Source organism: Lycium ferocissimum, chromosome 5 (assembly GCF_029784015.1).
Source record: "Lycium ferocissimum isolate CSIRO_LF1 chromosome 5, AGI_CSIRO_Lferr_CH_V1, whole genome shotgun sequence".
Lineage (NCBI taxonomy): Eukaryota > Viridiplantae > Streptophyta > Magnoliopsida > Solanales > Solanaceae > Lycium > Lycium ferocissimum.
This window is the reverse complement of record NC_081346.1, coordinates 21,690,280-21,712,625: the sequence shown is the minus strand read 5'-3', so window position 1 is coordinate 21,712,625 and position 22,346 is coordinate 21,690,280. Positions and strand designations below refer to the sequence as shown.

At 39.5% G+C, this 22,346-nt stretch overlaps 2 protein-coding genes across 2 annotated transcripts; both read right to left on the bottom strand.

Moving 5' to 3' along the window:
• Positions 1 to 15,656: 15,656 nt before the first annotated feature.
• On the bottom strand, positions 15,657 to 18,338 carry LOC132056488 (protein CURVATURE THYLAKOID 1A, chloroplastic-like). The gene is made up of 5 exons (XM_059448711.1): positions 18,117 to 18,338; positions 16,907 to 17,031; positions 16,698 to 16,805; positions 16,440 to 16,511; positions 15,657 to 15,903 (listed from the first exon to the last, which is right to left on the bottom strand). The coding sequence occupies exons 1-5, from the start codon at positions 18,283 to 18,285 to the stop codon at positions 15,832 to 15,834; spliced, it is 546 nt and encodes a 181-aa protein (XP_059304694.1). The 5' UTR covers positions 18,286 to 18,338; the 3' UTR covers positions 15,657 to 15,831.
• Positions 18,339 to 19,560: 1,222 nt separating this feature from the next.
• Positions 19,561 to 21,937, bottom strand: LOC132056485 (putative pentatricopeptide repeat-containing protein At3g49142). Its single transcript, XM_059448707.1, has one exon. The coding sequence runs from the start codon at positions 21,693 to 21,695 to the stop codon at positions 19,686 to 19,688; it is 2,010 nt and encodes a 669-aa protein (XP_059304690.1). The 5' UTR covers positions 21,696 to 21,937; the 3' UTR covers positions 19,561 to 19,685.
• Positions 21,938 to 22,346: the final 409 nt, after the last annotated feature.

Here is a 22,346-nt window from a genome sequence, read left to right as displayed (position 1 = left end):
CATGATGGGATAAATAATCATATCCCAAATAAGAAGTTGATGAGTGTGGATCAAGGAAAGACGTGCTACTGATTATGCGCCATACTTCCAAATAAGAAGTTGATATGGCTAGCTTCTATACTTCCAACTACTTAATTATTGAGTTGACCAAAAGAATACATATTTTATGTAAAAATACGTTCAGAGATGTTTTGTTATCCTGAATTCTTTATTTTCTCAGCAGTCTACTCGAACTTATCCATTAATACCAGCCTTTGCAAAGACAATTCACGCTACATTTAATAGTTAGATTAACAACGCAAGACCATATGGTCATCCAAATCAAGAAGCCTTAGATATAGTTTTCCGACCTCATAACGTCTAAATTCTGAATTCGTCATTGTCTCGTGCAGAAACAATACACTATTCTGCTTTCCAGAAATTATAGTAACCTTAAGTTGAACAAAATGAATTCTTTGATCACCGTCCGTTTCTTACGACTAGCATGAAATGTGCACTATTTGTAGGTTATTTGAGAATTGTGAACTGATTTAAGAGAATGAGTTGTTCTATTATTCCAAGAGGTAAGCAATATAAATACAGGTACATAAGGTTCTAACTAAGGAAAGAAATAAAAGGGATTCCTACAAATGCGCTAAGATTCCTACAAATCATTTTATAAATGTGTTATGTACCTTCCTAGGAAATAGTCTACGTTCATTCTGTAACACCCCCCCTCAAGCTGGAGCATATATATTGCTCATGCTCAGCTCTCTACAAAGGTAATCAACTCGAGTGCCATTTAATGCTTTCGTGACCAAATCATGCTCTCCTGTCTTCAAGTAGCCAGTGGAAATCAAATTCTCCTGAATCTTCTCACGAATAAAATGACAGTCAACTTCAATATGTTTGGTTCATTCATGATACACCGGATTTGAAGCAATATGGAGCGCAGCTTGATTGTCACTCCAGAGTTTTGATGGAGTAGGATATTTCACTCCATAGCTCTGTACTCGGATTCTGCACTGGATCGAGATACAACACTTTGCTTCTTACTCCTCCATGATACTTGATTCCTACCAACAAAGACACAATAGCCTGTAGTAGATCTTCTATCAATTTTGGATCCAAAGATATCGGCATACGCAAAACATTCCACACGAGAATAGCCGTGATTGCGATACAATATGCCAAGTCCAGGAGATCCTTTCAAGTAACATAGGAATCCGTTCCAAAGCTTTCCAATGTTTGAACCGTAGGTGCGTGACATGAACTCGGCAAACAACACTTACCGCAAAAGAAATATCTGACGAGTCACGAAGTAGTTTAACTTCCCAACTAACCTTCTATACCTCTACGGATCATCAAAAGGATCGCCATCGTCTTTCGTAAGATGTACACCGAGAGCCATTGAGTACTACAAGGTTTGGTACGCCAACTTTTCGGTGTCTGTGAAGCAAGTATATGCTTTCTGCCGGGATAGAAAAATACCCTTCTTGCTTCTATTTACTTCTACTCCCAAAAAGTATTTCAACTGGCCCAAGTCCTTCGTATGAAACCTAGTATGCAGAAAAGACTTAAGGGAAGAGATCCCCGCATAATCACTTCCTGTAATGACAATGTCATCAACATATACAACAAAGAGGATACTGCCAGCTATTGATTGCCGATAGAAGACTGAGTGATCGCATTTGCTCATTTTCAGCCTAAAATCCTGAACTACCACCACCGAACTTGCCAAACCAAGCCCGTGGACTCGCTTCAAGCCATGAAGGACTTCCTCGGATGATAAGACTTTCCCATACTCCCCCGAGCAATAAAACCGGTGGTTGCTCCATATATACTTCCTCCGAAGATCACACCGTGAAGGAACGCATTCTTGATATCTAATTGATGTAAAGGCCAATTCTCGGAAGCAGCTAGAGAAATGAACAAGCGAACAGAGGTGAGTTTGGCAACCGGGGAAAACGTGTCTGAATAATCTACCCCATAAGTATGAGCATACCCTTTAGCCACAAGTCTGGCCTTAAGTCTTGCTACCGAACCATCCTGATTAACTTTAACTCCAAGACCCACTTACAACCCACTTGTCTCTTTCCTTGGGAAAATCCACCAAATCCCCCGTGTGGTTTTCCTCTAAGGCATGTATTTCATCAAGCATTGCATCAGACCATCCAGGATGATTCAGAGCCTCCTTCACTGTTTTGGGTACAGAGATGGAGTCTAGAGAAGCAATCAAAGATCTAGACGTAGAGGACAGGCGGTCATAGGAAACAAAATTAGCAATGGAATATGTGGACTTGCAAGAATGTGTACCTTTGCGAAGAGCAATAGGGAGGTCAAGATTTTCTGGAGGATCAAGTGGAGAAGTGTCTGATGACAATGGAACTGGTGCGTGACATGTATCATCGGCCTCTTTCCTCCTCGAGTAAACCTGAACAATCGGTGGTCTTACTAGCGTAGATGGAGCTGGTGTTGAAGGTACAATAGTCGATTGGTGCTCAATAGAAGAACTACGAGATAGAGGAACAATATCATCTGATTGTTCTGTTAAGGCACGAGTAACCTGATAGACTAACCATTCATTTTCCTCCCCTTGATTTGTAGAAATGGGAGGTGCATAGAAGAATGGTGTAGTCTCTAAAAATACCACATCAGTTGACACCGATATTTGCCAAGTTCGGAATAACATCAATAGCCCTTAAGGCGAGAATAACCCAAAAAACACACTTCAATGCCTTGGGATCCAACTTTGTACGTATGGTCAAACATCTCGAACATAACATACGTGCTTCCAAACACATTAGGTTCCACCCAATTTTAAATGACTTATTTGGAAAAAGAACACTATAAGGCACATTACCGATAAGCACAAGTACGTCGTATTAATCGTAAAATAAGTCAGAGAGACGCATCGCCCAAAACTATTTTGGAACCTTCATTTGGAACAAAAGTGCCCAAGCTGTCTCAAGTAGATGTCTATTCTTCCTCTCAGCAACTCCATTTTGAGAGGGTGTATCAACACATTAAGACTGATGAAGAATACCGTGTTGTCTCATGTACGACCCAAACAATTCTGACATGTATTCTTTAGCGTTATCACTCCTTAGAATACGTACTGAAGTATTGAATTGAGTTCTAATTTCAGCGCAAAAAGCAGAAAAGTGAGTAAACACTTCAGAACGACTCTTCATAAAATAAATCCAAGTCATTCGAGAGAAATCATCCACAAAATTGACAAAATACTTATGCCCAGTTTTGGAAACAATAGAACATGGTCCCCAAACATCAGAATGAACTAACTCAAAAGCTGACTCAGCCCGCTTATTAACCCGTCGACCTACTGAGCTACGATGGTGTTTTGCAAATCGACATGACTCACATTCCAATGAAGGAATATTCTGAAATTGAGGACAGAGTTTCTTCAATAAAGGTAGAGAGGGATGTCCCAATCGATAATGTACTTCAAAAGGAGAAACGACACCTGAGCATGCTATAGACCGAGACTCTCATTCATCAAGGATGTATAAACCATCAGATACACGTGTCACGAACTAACCGGAGGGCCATGACGGGCACCCAGAGTTAACCGACCCGAGCACCTCTCATCATACTTTCACAAACATAACTAGGTGAGCCACATGGCTAACTCGCAAATTCCTGTACATAAATAATACCAATCTTATCGGGCAAGAGCACTTTTATATCAACGTCAACAATCATGCCCATATACATATACACAAGCCGACAAGGCTAACAAAATGATATACAAAAAATGGACCGATAAGGCTAAAAGACATCTAACTATACACAACTGTCTACGAGCCTCTAAGAAGAGTATGTAATATCATATAGAGGGGACAGGGCCCCGCCGTGCCCATATGTACACAAAAGAATAGTACCAACGGCTGCAGCTCCAAATCAAATGGAGCTCCGCTAGATGATCTCTGAAATAAGCAGTCTAAGGATCAAGTCTATCTCCCTGTCTACCGGCGGGCATGACGCAGCGTCCACAAACAAAAGGACGTCAGTACGAACAATGTACTAAGTATGTAACGCATAATCAATAACATAATAGAAACATAAAGGATAGCATGAAATAGAAGGATCATAAGATAAGAGAACCATATATGTATATACACCTTTGAGACATTCATCATATTTACTTACTCTTTTCTATGGAAGCTTTTCATACATACGCATACATATATCATAGTACCATACCCGACCATAGAGGTTCGGTGTCACACATACCCGACCATAGCAAGGCTCGGTGTTGTCCATACCCAACTGCAGTGGTGTGCGCGTAATGAATATCATACCCGGCCATACAAGCTCGGTGTTACATAATAGCCATACATATATACATACATCTACACATAGGAGTACATAAGTAGCGTCAACATCATCATCATTAATAGATCTTCCTTTAGAGGGCTAACTATCGTAGGATGAGATCATCGATATCATGAGAGTATCAAGACTTATGAGCTTTAGCACTTCTAGAAATGGAGGCATCATGGAAGACAATATAAACGTTACATATATGTATACAACAATGAAATCATGCCTTAGGAAAGAAGGGTTAGCCTCACATACCTTTACGTCTTCTTAACTACTTAACGTTCACCTCCAAAGCTTGAGAAATCTACATGTAAAAGGATTCATACCAAGGTTAAGCCTTAAAGACACTCTTAAATCCAAACTAGAATAATTCATGAGCTAATGAAAGTTGGGCAGCGTTTCCCCTATTCCATCGACTCCCATCATATTGCAAAACAACTCCCAAACAAATATAATAACATCCACAATATCATAATCAAGTAGTCCTATTCCATTAAGTCTCAAAATTCATTTTCATATTCAACTTGCATCAACAACTTCACACCAACCCTTTGCACAATTGTATACAACACTTTCTTGTCATCATTATTACCCTTCATAACGAGATTATGCTCATAACATCCTAACATGATAACCCAAGTTAAGTTACTACTCAAAATATCATGAAATCCACATTTGAACTCCATCTTCTACCTTCTCCCTTCACCCAAGTTATTCAACAACTAAGCATGCTTAATAACGTGAAATAGACATGGAACTAACCTTTTATCTCACAAGAATGACCTTTGGATCAAGTTACCAACTTGAGTGAAACCCTAACTTCAATTCCCATGGAATTCTTGAATTCTACAAACCATAATGAGTCTTCCAACACTTGAATATCTTGATTCTTGCTATTTGATCTTTGATTTCTCTTGAGTTTGAGTGGAATATCCTTGAGAGAAGGTTCTAGAGCTTTTAAGAGTTTGGGGAAAGTGGGAAATGAAAAATAAGAACAAGGGTCATCTATATATATATAAAAAAAAAAAAAAAAAAAAGCTGCCCGACCCGATTATACGGCCATTTATACGGCCCGTATAACTTATATGGTCCGTATAAATGGATCGTATAATCCCACCATGGTTGCACCCTTCTTTGGAATGGTTATACGGACTATTATACGGGCCGTATAAGTTATACGGTCCGTAGAAGTGGTCGTACAATCCAAATTTTTTTGAAACTTTCTCGTGTCGATTCGTTCAACTCCCAATCCATATGGAACCTTATTGACACTTATATAACACTTCATTAACCATCTAAGAGGCCTTATAACTCCTCCTCAAGACATTACTAAATAATTATTAGCTTGATTATTGCAAAAACCTTCCCAAACGTGACTTGCATTTCACTTCTTTTGACGAACTTAGTTCCACCAATTCATATGACTTCAAAATTTTATGGTACGCTCTTAAAGCTATCAAATAATCTCCTTAATCTCATACGAACTTCATGTTCACCTAAAACTCGTGCTAGTCCACTCACAATGCTACAATTCGAAATCTCAAAGATGTAACAACATGTCCTTTGCTAATAACCTCATTTGTCGCAAGATCACGAAACACACAATAATCGGGAAATAATGACACATAACAGTTGAGATCTCTAGTAAGTTTACTCATAGACTTAATACAGATGACAAGGTAATACGAGAGTTTGGTTTCACAAACCCTGCATCCAACAATACTACAGTTGACCATCAACTACAAATTGTACAGGGTACTTTATATGATCTAAAGTTGGAAAAGATATTAGGATTACCTGTCATATGATTTGTAGCACCCGAATCAATTATCCATTTGTTCAAGAGGAGATAAAACAGTTTTACCCAACTCAAAGAATGTACTAACCGACGGGTCGCTTTAAGTGATTTCGAGCATCGAATAAATTTTGCAAACTCATCTGCCGAAATAAGAATTATTTTGTTTCCTCCTTCCTTATCGTTTATAGTCATTTTCCAACTAATAAACTCACTGTATCAGAATAAATTGAAGAAGAAACCAACAAAAATACCAAACAGACTATATGCCAAAATCAGACTACTTGAAATGCATTTATACGACTCGCAACGCAACTAAAGAGCTTGAGAATAATAGGTTAGGGGTAAGAAATGTCCTCTAGAGAGAGAAGCTCCTACTTCTCTCTAGAATCTGGGAAGTTGGAGCATATGTCTTTCAAGGAAACCTTGGACTGGCCAGCTTTAGACCAGGGAGGTAGATGCCGTAAGAAGGAGTCAACAAGTGAGCCTATGTTCTCGTTGTCGGAGGAACATATTTGGAAGAGAAAAAGTTTTTTAAAGTCTTGCTTGGTTGGTTCCTTCACAAAATGGGGGCGGGTTCACTGAGGCAATCGAAAATCGGGCTACCAAGGAGCCGAAGTTACGTATGGTTCGAAAATCACTCACCGAGTGATACCCAAGTTTTGTTTCCTCGTGAACGAGGATCACGCTATCAAGATACTTCATGGTGGAAGAAGATGGTTTAATGGCAATTTTATGAAGCTAGAGAGGTGGAGGGAGCAAGAAGCGGTGCGTCGATTCACGCTACGCACTAACACTATGATGCTTAATCGCGGGTCTTCCGGTCCATCTTTGGTGTGTTGATCTTTTCAAGAAAGTTGGGGATCTTTTTGGCGGATTTGTGAATGTTATTTGCAGTCTTCATGATATGTCTAAAGTGAGATTTTTTGTGAAAAGGGAGGGAGAGTTCCTATTTCTGTCATGGTGGATGATGGTGATATGGAGTTTAGAATATGGCTATTTATTAATTTCACTCCAATGACGATGTCGCAAAAGACAGAAGAAAACAACAATAATCTTGAGAGGGGAGGAGGAATAGGAGGAGGGAGGGGCAGGGTTTATGGTAAGGGTGGTCTTGTGTCTTCGGAAGCCATGGATAGGAGGTCTGTCATGGAGAAGAATAAAGGAGGCAACATGAAGTTTGAATTTTTCAAAGATGAAAAAAACCCTAACAATGTGTAAAAACAAAAATACCCTTGGATTAGGCGAGCTTGCGGGAGGAGCATATTGGACCGGCTCACTAATCGCAGAAGGTCATATGGCCGATGGCAAAAAAAAACTTAATCTAAATGGGTAAATTTGAACCAAATAGAGCAGGCGGTACTAGCTCGAATCTTTCATGCTCCCGCGCTCGAAATTGAGCAAAAGGGAAGGGGAATCTCCAAAGATCACACATCCACACCCGGGTCTTCCGATTTATGCCTTGGGGAACAACGAGAAGGTCGCAACTTCTATTTAGCTTGCGGCGGTCGCCGAAAAATAATTCCGCCGACTTCGAAATCATAAATCGGGGGTGGGGGCCGATCCGACCGTGTGACGGGGTCCGCATGAGGTTTACAACTCGGCGAGCCCACCGTGCATAGATGTCCGGGGAGTTCTACAACTCTCGGGCGAGCCTACGTACGTATCTAAGGCAACAGAGGACTCAGACTCGCCATGTCGAAAAAGTCACCGGACGCCGAAAATCTTCGCTTAGCTCCTTTTCTTCCGAAATCAATGGGAATGGACCGGAAAGTATCCGAGGGACCTCCGTAAACTCAAAATCTCACTTTTTTGGGGGAAGAGCTAATTCTCGATGTTTTAGGAACCGGCAGCTGTACTCGGTAAAGTCATTCAAAGAAGATATAGTGCCATTAGCTTGTGTTGAGGGAAGCAAGTAACTTGACAAGTTGGGTGGGAGAAAATTACCTTAGGTTTGGAGAATTTTTTGGGGGTGTTATTTGAAGGAGAGGATAGGTGGTAGTTTTTCCATTAATATTGAACGAGAGTTAAGAAGATAGAGAACGGGAGGAAGATTACGAGAGGGAAGGGACATATAGAAGTTTGGGTGAGGAGAAAGAGGGGGAATGAAAAGTGATAGTGTATGAGAGGAGATGTAGAAGTAAGGAAATAAATGGTGCTACGGGGAGAAGAGGGGGGACGAGGGTAAAGACATTGTCCATGGAAGTTAAAATCATTACGTAGAATGTGAGGGGGGTTGAATGACCCAAATAAGAGGATATCATTAAAGTGGGGATTAGGGAGGAGTCCGGATCTCTCGTGTCTTCAAGAGACAAAAGCAGTAAGTAATGACGGATGTGGTTTCTAGAAGTGTTTGGGGGGAGTGGGGGACGGTGGGCGAAGTACGATTGTGTGCCGACGATAGGGAATGCAAGGGGTATAATAATGTTATGGGATGAAAGGAAAATAGAGGTGATGGAGGTGGCAAGTAAGGGCGAGTTCATGATTGCGGCTTAAAAACGATGGGGAGTGGTGAAGAGTGGGGATTTGGGGGTGTGTATGGACCGGTAGAGTGTGTCCAATACCCAACCGAGGCGACAGACGGCACCGGTGGCTAACCCACCCAGGCACCTCTTATCATACCTTCACATTTACATCTAGGTGAGCCACATAGCTAAATCATACTTTCCATCCATTATTCATACTAATTCCATTGGACAACAATACATATATATCATTGACAATAACAATGCCCATGTAGATGTACATAAGCCAGCGAGGCTAACAAAATGATATCCAAAATATAGGCCGACAAGGCCAAACACATCTAACCATATACACATGTCTACGAGCCTCTAAGGATAAGTATGTCATATCATAGTATGGACAGACCCCACCATGCCCATAAATATGTACACGAAGAATAAATATCAAAAGTCGTAGTTCCGAATGAAATGGAGCTCCGCTATGTAATCCCCGAGTAATAAAGCTATGGATCAAGCTCGTCTCCCCCGGCCACCCCGGCAGGCATGACGCAACCGTCCACAAATAAAAGGACGTCGCACGAAGAATGTACCGAGTATGTAAAGCATGATCAACATCATTATGCGAGAGCATACTGTATAACATAAGAAATAGCATAGGATGGGAGATAGTAGTATCATCGTCATAAACACTTACTTGCCTTTCATAAGGACTTCCCATTTCTTATGCGTGATTGTGTACATACATCCGTATCCGTATTCGAACTCGGTTACATTCCATATCCATATTCGTATTCGTAGTCATATTTCCATTCATACTCGTATTCATTTACATATTCATATTCATATTCATAGCATATTCGTATTCATATTCATATCATATACATAGATACCCGGAAATACGAAGGTTCGATTGTTTCACATACCCGGCCCTACCAAGGCTCGGTGGTCATACATACCGGCCCTACCAAGGCTCGTGGTTGTCCGTACCCAATCGGTGGTGCGCGCGCGCGATGCACTGGTAGAATATATATATATATATATATATATTCTACCTGTACCCATATAAGTTTCGGGGTTTCATAATAGCCATACATAGGCACATATACATAAAAGCCCATAAGCATCTTTAGCATCATTACTATCGTCGTTCATTACATCTATCCCTGAGGATTACTCATCATAAAGAGGAATTTAGTACAATCGTAACATATCGAGAATCATTAGCTTAGTAGCTTTTAGAGATAGAATCATTCGAGGACATCATAGGCTCATAGTAAGAATAGATATTTGGCCAAGGAACCATGCCTTATGAAAGAAGGGGTTAGCCTTACATACCTTTCCGTTCAACTATTCTATCACTTGCACGTTCTCCTTCAATGCTCACGTTTCTACCTTCATTAGAGTTATACTTATCATTAGAGAATCGATAGCTTAACATACATGACTAAGGCTAGAGAAGATTGGACAGCATCTCCTTTATTTATACGACTTCCTCTATATCATATATCAACTCCCAAACATCAACAATAACATTCACAATATCATAACAATAGTCTTTATTCACCTATATTATCCTTACTTTTCAATTCACTTTCAAATCATCCATATTCATGGTCATAGCACACGATTACATTCATTCATATACAATGTCTATCCCATGTTCTTAACATCATTTATAACATAACCATAATCACAACACATCAAGAATCATGACTCAATCCAAGCTTTTATTCAAAAATGACACTATTCCCACATTCATGACCCATTGTCTATATTCTTCTACAATCCAAGTGTTTCAACTTCTCAATATTTTAAACCACATGGAAATACCATAAAACTTACCTTAGATGGTGTAGGAATAAGCCTTGGGTGGAAATACTTCACTTGAGCCAAAACCCTAGTTCATCTCCAATGAAATTTCTTGACTTGGATGATCTCTATTGAGTTTCTTACACTTGGTTTTTCTTAGTTTGATGAAGTTGATCATAAATTTCTCTTGAGTTCTTATGGATGAAGAGTGGATAGGGTTCTAGAGAGTTCTTGAAGTGTTGGGTGGAAAATGAAATGAAATAATGAACTTGGTCCCCTTTTTAATAACTTAAAAATCTGATCCGTCGGGAAAATATACGGACACTTATACGGTCCGTATAAACTTATACGGTCCGTATAAGTGACCGTGAAATCGTCCCTTCAATAACTCGCTTATGTGACCATTATACGACATATTATACGGTCCGTATAAGTGACCGTATAATCCCATCAGTGAGGGACCTTCATTGTGACGATTCTGCGGCCCATTATATGGACCGTATAACATTATACGGATCGTATAATCGGCCGTATAACCCATCTTTTCTCTGATCTTGTTCTCGTCACTTCGTTTGATCTCCAATCCTTATGGAACCTTCTTGATACTTGTTTAACACCTCATTAACAATCTAAGGGACGTTATAACTCTTCTCCAAAATATCATTTAGTCATCGCTAACTTGTTACTCATAATTCCTTTTCGATATCTATCGTATGCCTTGCCTTCTCTTGGCAAACTTTCTTCTCTTACCTCGAATGTCTTTGAAATCTTAATTAGGGTCATCAAATGTCATTCCTTACTTATTGCAATACCGTATACTTCGTGCCCTTCGTTAGTCTATTCACTGTACATCAACGGGAATTTTTTTGAGGTGTAACAGGAAGGATTCAAATGAGAGGTTTTGGGAGGAGATGACTACTTTTATAGCGAGGTGGGAGGTTCCTTGGGTCTTAGGGGGAGACTTTAATACAATAAGGTTCCCGGAGGAAAGGTTGGGGTGTAGGGTGTTGTCTAGGGCGATGGAAAAGTTCTCGGAGTTTATTAACAATCTTTCTCCTATAGAGTTTCCATTAACAAGTGCAAGTTTTACATGGTTCAGAGGAGGAGTTTCAACTTCAAAATCTAGACTTGATAGATTCTTGGTGTCTACCGATTGGGAGGAGATAGTGCCAGATGTATAGCAAGTTCCTTTGCCTAGATTGATTTCGGATCATTCGCCTATCATGCTGGATGGGAGTAGAAGGAGGAACATGTGTATTCCTTTCAGGTTCGAGAATATGTGGCTTCAGGTGACAGACTTTAAAGATAGAGTTAATAGTTGGTGGAATGGTTATGAAGTTGTAGGCACACTTTCTTTCTGACTTGCCAGCAAATTAAAATTGCTAAAAGGAGATATAAGGAGGTGGAATAATGAGGTGTTTGGGAGGGTAGAAGTTAAAAAATGAGAGTTAATTAATGTGGTGGGGGAAATGGAGCGAGTGGAAGGGTTGAGGGAGTTAGATGAGGGGGAGAGTATTATGAAGGAGGAGGCGAAGAAGGAGCTAGCTGATCTGGCAATAGCTCAAGAGACTAGTTGGAGGCAAAAATCGAGGGCGTTGTGGTTGAAGGAGGGGGATTCAAATACAAAGTTTTTTCATAGGGTAGCGGTAGCTAATAGGAAGAGGAACTTTATTGATTCTTTAGAAGTGAATGGAGTAGTTTTTTAGGGGGAGGAGAAAGTTAAGGGGGCCATTGTGGTGTACTATGATCGGTTATTTAAAGAAGATGTTAGGTGGAGGCCGAAGCTTGGGGGAATAATGTTTAGTCAAATAGGGGAGGGGATGGGGGAGTGGTTGGAAAGGGCTTTTGTAGAAGAAGAAGTAAGGGATGCGATTGAGAGTTGTGCAGGAGACAAGGCCCCGGGACCGGATGGCTTCACTCTAGCTTTTTTCCAACATTGTTGGAGGATAGTCAAGGGCGAGGTGATGGAGACCATTGTAGAATTTCATGAAACTGGAGAGTTCGAGAAAAGTCTTAATGCATCTTTCATCACTATTGTGCCGAAGAAGGAAGGGGCGACGAGCATCAAAGACTACAGGCCTATTAGTCTGGTGGGTAGCATCTATAAGATTAGCTCTAAGGTGCTTTCTAATAGACTTAAAAAAGGTCTTAGATGAGACAAAGATCCTTCTCTCAAAATGCCTTTATGGAAGGAAGACAGATCCTTGATGCAGCTTTAGTGGCGAATGAAGTGGTTGACTCTAGAAAGAAGAGAAAGTGCGGCAATTTTATGTAAGTTGGATCCGAGAAAGCTTACGATCATGTGAATTGGGACTTTCTAGACTTCATAACGCAAAGATGGGTTTGGGGACAAGTATGGGGAAATAGGTGAATGCTTGTATCCTACCGCCGTGTTTTCTGCTTTTGGTGAATGGGAGTCCTCGTGGTTTAACTTCGGGAGCTCGGGGGGGGGATCCTTTATCCCCTATGCTATTCATTCTTGTTATGGAAGCTTTGAGCAAAATGATTGATAGGGCAGTCACTGGAGGCTTACTGAAGGGTTTTGATGCTTCTTTCAGAGGACATAGTAATGTGATGGTTACACATCTCTTATTTGCGGATGATACCTTAGTATTTTGTGATGCTGAGGTCTCTCAGGTAGATTACTTTAGACAGATACTTAATTGGTTTCAGGTTGTGTCAGGCCTTAAGATCAATCTTAGGAAATGTGAAATCACTCCGGTAGGAGAAGTGGTTAATATGGATGAGATGCACAAGTGTTGAATTGTAAAGTGGGCACGCTTCTACCACATATTTCGGTCTTCCGTTGGCGCTTCAAACAAAGATTTAGCGGTGTGAATCCGGTGATTGAAAGAGTTGAGAAGCGCTAGCGGGTGTAAAAGAGATACTTATCAAAAGGAGGGAAGGAAGTATTGATTAAGAGCACTTTGTCTAGCATTCCCACTTATTTCATGTCGCTTCTGCAGGCTCCTTGTAAAGTGACATAAACGCTAGAAAGACTTCAGCGGAATTTTCTATGGGATTCAGCGGATGGTTCTAAAAAGTTTCATTTAGTGAATTGGAGAGCTGTCACATCTCCAAAGGTATGGGGAGGACTCGGTATGAAAGATCTTGGGGTCTTGACAAAGCCTTGCTAGGAAGTGGTTATGGAGGTTTGGGGTGGAGGAGAACGCACTTTGGAGGGGGGTGGTAGCAGCGAAGTATGGCGTTATGGAAGGTGGGTGGAGGACTAGAGACATCATAACACCGTTTGGATGTGGCTTATGGAGGAATACTATGGAGGGGTGGAAAGACTTTAGTAGACACATTTCTTTCAAAGTTGGAGATGGTAGTAGAGTTAGTTTTTGGACACACAAGTGGTGTGGCGAGAATGAGTTGAGGGTAGCTTTCCCTAACTTATATAGAGTGTCCTGTCAAAGACAGATGACAGTCCAACAAATTGTGAGGCCTCACGAGGGGGAAGTTCATTGGGATGCGAGGTTCAGAAGGAATTTTCAGGATTGGGAGAAACACAATTTTATAGTTTGGTTGAGTTACTTGTATGGACGAATATTCTTACCGATAGATCGGATATTTATAGTTGGCGAGAGAATAGAGTCGGTTTATTCACTGTTAAATCATTTTATGAAAGGTTATTAAGGAGAGATGAATGTATTTTCCCTCATCGTGCTATTTGGGTTCCCGGGGTTAGGAAGGTGTGTTTCTTTGCGTGGTTGGCGGCAAAGAGGTGTGATATTAATGACAAAAAACCCGAGAAAGAAAAGATCAACCATGTAAATTGGTGTTTCATGTGTAAGAGTACGGGTGAAGATGTGGATCATCTCTTGTTGCATTGTCGGTGGCTAACCGACCGTGGAGGGTGGTTCTTGATTGGTTTGGGATGCGATGGGTGATGCCGAGAATGGTGGAGGAGGCTTTGTATAGTTGGGGTTACGAGAAAGGAAAGGAGTCCTAGGGCTTGGAAGGTTGCCCCGCTAGCACCGACGTGGGTTATTTGGAAAGAGCGAAATAGAGCATTCGAAGGGGTGGAACTAGATATTGTAAAGTTGCAAAATAGTCTCTTGTTTCTAGTTTGCTTTTGGTGTTCCCATGAGACCCCTGTTTGTATAGAAAATTGGGTCTCCTTTTCTGAAAATCATGTTTTGATGTAGGTTCTCTCTTTTTGGTATACGGCTTGTGTACAGGGTCTTTTCGCCCAACTGTTAATAAAATTATTACCTTATAAAAAAATAAAAAAAAAGAATAACCACACTCACAGTTAGACTTCGAAGAAATGATTTTCAAAATTTCAAAAAGCCTCCCATAGACAATATCAAATCACAAATTAATGAGCAACAGTCCGAATCAGTGTTGCACTCTCGGGCAACCTCCAACCAATTCCCGAAATCAAAAGAATAACCAGCAACAAAAAAAAGGAAAAATCTCAAACCTGACCAAAATGGTGGTCACAGGTCTGTTTTGAGACCCTTCTGCTCCAAAACGTGATCCTATAATCACAGCACCACAACAATTCGACCTAAAACGTCAAGGCGAAGTCGGAACAGAAAATCGGACCACGATTGGTCCACGCACGTGCCCCCATGCGCGGCTCGAACTGGGCTGTCTCCGATAGTTTCGTCGGCGCGTGAGCCACACGTGCTTCTCTTCCAACCAATGGAATCTGGGGTTTCGTAGATCGGGAGAGCCGGTCCTCCCTAAGTTTGTGGCATTTGCTAAATTTCAGATTCAAAACTTCGTTGAAGTACACTGACCCAACTCCGGCGATCTCCGGTGAGTTTTTTGATTTTCAGATCTAACTCCGGCCAAGCAGAATACTCCGCTCTGATACCATGTGAACTGATTTAAGAGAATAAGTTGTTCTATTATTCCAAGAGGTAAGCAATATAAATACAGGTACATAAGGTTCTAACTAAGGAAAGAAATAAAAGGGATTCCTACAAATCTGCCATTTATAAATGTGTTATGTACATTCCTAGGAAATAGTCTACGTTCATTCTGTAACAAGAATATTACTGATGTCTCTTATAACTTGTGCAACTAAATCTTCATCTGGGGTTCAGAATTCCTGTTCATCAAACTAATGCCCAAATCGATGTATTCTGGTTGTTAAAATGCTATTGTAGGCAATTATTGCAGATCTATTCATGTCATGTGGATGAATGCAGTGGAAAACTGGAAATGTGAGTTGACAATATAATTTCCACCATTAACACCACTATCAACTGCGAGTGCACGGATTCTCAATTCGAGGATAAGCTGATCTCTTGTAAGGGGGTTCAGATTGCTAGTTTGTAATGTACAAAGGTCTTCATACAAGAGAATACAAGATTAATTGAACAATAGAGAAGAAGAAAGCTTCCAGCTGAAGCTTATTTGTTCAGATGTTCTTTCAGCTACTCTAAGATTGTAAGAAAACAGCAATGCAGAAACTGACTTCTGCTATTCCTCTTCCTCCCCAGTTATCTTTTTCTTAAGAGCTTCAACATCTCTTCGCAGTTCGTCCCTTCCACTCTGAGAACAGAAAATCCAGTTTTAGCATTATTAGCCATATTTGAAAAATCTACCCTCAACTGTGAACATACACTGACAGAGAAATAGTACTACTAGTAACAAGGTGCTGAATTCAGCATGTTATTAAGTCCCAAATAATTACGCTCTTGCAATACCGGAGATTTTTGGCTTACCCAAAGTAATGATCTCCTAGGTTATTTGGCATGTTTAAGGTCTCCAATGTGGGAGGTGAATTTATAACTAATGTAACTAAAACGTGTGAAAGTTAATGACAACCCAGCTCAGAATTTTGTGATTTGACCTTAAATTTGCCTCAGCTCACATAGAAAAAAGATGCATAATTGGCCTATATGTAACTGAGGTGGCAGTCGTAGGAAACAAATGAATGAATAATAATTCGTTTGCAGTATGACTAGAGTAATGTGAACTGAATGGGTTAATAACAGAATCCCTATAATATCTAGCCTATGTCCAATGCCCAACTGTAAAAGATATTAAGTGCAAATGATCTACATTTTGTAATGCTAAGACCGTACCTTGAAGAGAAGATATCTGTAAATGAACCATCCAAAGTATCCAAGCCCAACCAACTCCAAAAACTTGGGTAACTGGTTCAAGAAGATTAAACCGTGAGAGACATTCACTTAGGTTGAATAATCACAAGAAAGCAGAAATTATGATAACATCAAAATGCGCAAGGCTAAGACAGACTAGTCAATGTATTGATGACAATATAGGCAACTTATATTTTGTAAGAAACTTCAATAGAAAAGACGTGCAATTAGATCACCTACCAGAGGAATGGAGTCTAATGAATCGGTAACGATTGAAGACAACCAAAGACCAAGGATTGCAGAACCTCCATAAAGAAAGACGGTGGGTTTCTTCTCGAGTCCGTCCCACTATTACAAAGTTTTCATACAACAGTTGAATTTCAGCAAATGAAGAAATGAACCAGTTTTGAGACATAACAAATGAACTATGAAGTATAAGAGAGCCTTACCTTGTCTTTTACATTGGAAAATACCTTTCTGATGCGAGCAACAGATTCAGAGGTTTCTTCTTCTTCAGCAGAAGCCCTAATCTTGAAGATAGGAGATCTCTTGGAATCTATGTGACGTCGAAAGCCTGAAAACTTTTACACCTTAGACCAAAGAACTCTGGCTTGATACAAGTCCAAATAATTTCCTAGAACTAAGAGATCAGAAAAGAAATTCTTTTTCCTTTCCAATTTGGAACTGTAAAAAGACTTCTTCGATTATGGGCAAACAAATGCATTCACTTGAAACATAAACGAAGTTGGGACCAATAAGGTCTTTGCTCTAAAGTACTAAGTTTAAGGTGCTACGACCATTGAAGTCGTAGGTTCTGTTCTCCCGGAGGCAGTGGCGGAGCCACATTGAAGCAAGGGGTCCATTTGATGCTTCTGCTCAAAAAATTTAATAAAATGCATGATAAATATAACGGCTGGATCCAGAGGTGAAATTGATCTCTAGTCCTCTAGGTAAATAACTCAACCTTCGACCAAGTGCACCATTTAGCCTTCTTGTAGTATGGGTTCCAGCAGGTATTATTATACTAATTTTAGAAAATATATACATAAAATACCTCCTTTTACAGAGAGACTATGTGTTCACGTGCCCTAAATTTCCTAACTAAATTCGCCCCTGGTTGGATCCCCTTGACATGAAACACAAGCTTGATATAGTCTATTTTTAAAAAGTTGAAATCCCTTAATGAAATTTCGAGCTCCGCCACTGCCCAGAGCAACTAAACTTATTTGTATTTGGTCCACCCCTTGTATAGAAAACGTTGCAATTCGTGTTAAATTTGTACTCCATTTGAGCAATTTTTGTATTTCCTTAATGATGGATTACTGGTATATTCATACATTCTTATTAAAATAAAAAAAGAATATTAAAAGATAAAGAGTTGAGTATTTGAAAGTTTAATAAAGATGTACTTCTACTATTTTTCCTTGATCATGATATCTGATAGGTCATTTTCCTTTGACGGTGGACTTTACAGGCCAGGCCGATTGAGACCCATATATTTAGGATTTGGAAAAAATGATGCTACTCACTGATAAAGTAAGTCAAAAGTTTTTATCTCAAATTAACAGCTTTATACTTCATGAAACAGCAGAGCAGATGCACCTACAACTATCTAGGAACCTGATAAAAAAAGAAGACGATATAACGGAGAAATAATACCTGAGGCTGGCCTAAACGACGACGAAAACGATGAAGGAGCAGCTTGGGGAGAAAGACGAAGCAAAGAAGGGACATTGGAATATTGGCGCAAATTCATGGAGGAATGTGGAAGTGACATGATCCGTTCAATTGAAGAATAAGAAGAAGAAACAGAAGAAGTTGTAGCCATTTTTGCCGTCTAATTCTTCTCTCTAAAACTCGTTTTTCCTATATCAAATATGGAGTTGACACCAGCTATGCCTTTTACAATTTTTTATAATGGCAGCTCACACATACCTTAATTATTTGATATCTGTTATTTCACACCAGTAAATGAATTGAGTAACTTTAATCTTTTTTAATGTACACCTATAATCCTATATTATATTAGTAGAATCAGCCATGTGCATCAGAAGGAGGAGCCAACAAGTTAACTCATTGCCTTTTTTTTTTTTTCCCCCTTTTCACAGGTACATGCCCCCTTTTGCCTTTTGTATATGAGTAATCAATATGTAGATGGAGTGCCATCACAAATTCTCGGAGGCAACTCGTCCAGTTAATTAAATAACATGTCCCGTGTTTTAATACTCGTATATAGTTCGTTACTCCCTAGTCCTTTCTCTTTCTTACCCAAAGTCTGAAAGACCTAAAGTTAGGTCAGCAAAGGTAGGTGAGGTGTGATTAACAAACGGGAATAATTGAATCCGTCATAGTGGGTCACTGTCATTAATTAATTCACCACCAACACATGTTACATCTTTTTAGCACATAACATATCTTAGGGCCTGTTTGTCAATGAGAATTATTCATTTTTTTCCGGAATATTTTTTCATTTTTTTCACTTTATGGTGTTTGGTCATAAAAATTTCAAATACAACTTCAAAACAATCAAAACTTGTTTTTCACCTTTTTCACTTTCAATACGTTCAAACAACCAAATATTCTTTACAAAAACTATAACCAAACACAACTTCATCTTCAATTTCAACTCAAAAATACCAAATAAAGTGAAAAATATTTGGTTTTCATGGCCAAACGCCTACTTAGTAAATAGTGAATCGTATGGTAAACATGTGAAGGTACATAATTTCTTTTTGGGCCCCCTAGTATTCTTGGGCCTACCAAAATCACTTCTTTAATAAAGCATATTTACTCCAAGCAATTAGCATCTTATCAAGTCAAGAATTTGATGCTGATTGTGCAAACTGGTACAATTATTGGGTATGTTAAGCCAATTAGCAATAAGAGCATAAAACTGGAGACAATATATTTTCTCACAGATACAATAGGCTTCTATTCGCTGATAAAAGTTACAGCTCCTGAAGTGTCGAAATTGAGCTCTTTAATTATTTCTCTTACGTTGAAGTTAAGAAAAATCAAGATTTACAGCTGTAGTATAACGAATCTGATTCCAGGAAGAGGCCTCTCACAGTGTGAGCAATTTGGTCCAAAGTTTCCCTTCAACTGCTTGTGATTGTTGATTGCAAGCCCGAAAAGAGTAGTGTGCTAAGCAAAATGAGGATAAAAACTGTGAAGCCCATTTACATGAGCAACTGAAATATGCGTACAACTAGGTAACTCCGGGCAGAGTCACCAATAATCACTACATGAGCAAACTCCATTCTGAAAGTGATGATAACGATTTGTATCCCTAACTACAATCAGACGTTGCGTGATCTTGGAGATAAGTTTGGCAGCAATGTGGCAATCTCCACACACACGCAAATTTTTTGTAATTTTAATGGGTGTACCATGACTGGTATTCATAATTGCAAAGACAATAGCCAGCTTCTCACTATGAACTACTAGATGATTTTCTTTGTCTTCCTCCTCAACGTCGTGAAGGGCAGAATCTATTTCTGGGACATATCCTTCCTCTTTCATCTTACCTATTAATATGTCTAACTCTTCATAGATCTCCTTTGATTGTGGGTGAGAAGTATCACCAGCAAGAAAGGTGTGCACCGTGTTATTGAGCTCAACATTGCTGACACCGGGCATTTTCTTAATCCCTTTTTCCTTCATGATTGACCTAACAGTCGTTACATCTTTCCATTTTCCAGCCTTTGCATAAATATTCGATAGCAAGACATAATAACCAGATTGCTTTGGGGCCAATTCAAAAAGACTGTCTGCAGCTACAAGCCCAATGTCCATATCATTGTACACCCGACAGGCACCCAAAAGAGCACCCCAGATTCTTTCATTAGCCTCTACAGGCATCTGCTTGATGAAATCGAAGGCCTCGTTTATACATCCAGCTCGTCCTTTTAAATCAACCATGCAAGCATAATGTTCTAACCTAGGAACAATCTTGTACTCGTCTATCATTAGCTTGTAATAGTATTCTCCTTCTAGTAGCAATCCTGCATGGCTACAAGCAGAAAGAATGGAAACAAAAGCAATAGAATCAGGTTGAAGACCAGACTCCAACATTTGTGAAAACAAAGCAACTCCATCCCGACCTTGTCCACTCTTACCATAAGCAGATATCAGAGAAGTCCACGAAACAACATCCCGAAACTTCATCCCCTCAAACATTTTTCTTGCCTCTGTCAAACATCCACACCTAGCATACATATCAACTAATGCATTCTCAAGAGATAAATTTGGACTAAGACCTTTTCTCTCAACATATTCATGAATCCTCCTTCCTATCGATGCAGCTGAAAGGTCCCCACAAGCAGGAAGAATGCTAGCAAAAGTAATAACATCAGGTTCTATCCCACAAGTTTCCATTTGGAGATAGAGATCAACCGCCTCATTAGGCATAGAATTCTTGACATATACAGCTATCATCACATTCCATGGAACCAAATCCTTTTTATCCATATTCATGAAAATATCTCTGACGAACAAGACATTCTCAACACTGGTATTGCTTACAGCAGGTAAAAGGCTAGCCATGGTTCCCGCATTTGGTTTATGACCTAACACGTTCATTTCCTTACAAACCTCTAACGCATCATCAAACCTTCCATTTTGAGCATATCCAACAACCATCGAATTCCAAGAAATAACATCCCTTTTAGGCATTTCATTAAGAACCTGACGAGCCTCTACTAAGCACCCACATTTCCCATACATAGCCACCAAACAATTCCCTATAAATAGGTCCGCATCGAGACCCCTCTTGCCAACAACACAATGAAGCTGCAGCCCAACCCTCAAATTATCGGAACCAAAACAAGTTTTAAGAACACAGGGAAATGTATAGTTATCAGGGCTAACATCTCGTCTACACATATCTTTATAAACAAAAATCGCATCTTTATAGAATTTGTTATTCATATAGCTCCTGATCATGACATTATAAACCGCCACGTTCCTCTCAGGAATTTTATCAAACACTTTACGTGTAACATTAGGTTGGCCACAAGCAGCATAAGCACGCATCAATTTGATGGCAAGAGACGTGTTATTACATTGACACGGATCGAATATGATCTTGGAATGGAGTTTTTTCAGTGTTTTGATATCTGGGAGTCCGTCTAAAATACAACTGGAAGAAACTTCGTCTAATTTTCTCAGCGTTTGTATATATGAATTGGCTGTGGAACTATAGCGGCAAAGACGAAGGGGGCTTGCAGTGGATGTCATGAAATTGCAGATTACAATTTCATGAAGATTGTTGAGATAATTTATTCATGGAAGTCCATGGTTTCTACATTGAATTGCATTGATGAGTGACTATGAAAGAGAGGTAAATAGTTTCAATTGAGCCTACAAACTTTTCTCAGTGTCCTGAATGGAATGCCATATACCATAGGAGTAGTTTATTTTGGTTATCAAATCAATGTGTATCGTATAGCTAGCTTGACTACTTACTAGTACTGGAAATGAAATTAGAAAATAATAGAGTAATAAATAATTTATATTCTCTAAATAAATTTAGATTTTAAAAAGATTTAAATAAAAGTACTAAAGGATGTAAGGGAAAATACATAAAACCCCCAACGTATACTCGGATTAATTATGACGCACCCAACCTCCCTTCACAAGCGATCTATTAATCCTCACCTTATTTTTTTCCGTATTTTGTACTTTTTTGGGTCGATGTACACCAAAAAAAATTGATGCCCGTCAGATGTTTGGAGAGTGTTGCACACTCTCCATACATTTAATGCCGTCCACGTCATTGCCACTTTTCCTCTATTTTTTTCATTTGATTTTTCTTTTATTAATTATATTTACACTAATTAACCATTAAACCATTAATTTTGTTTTCTTCATTACTAAACCCTTCTTCTT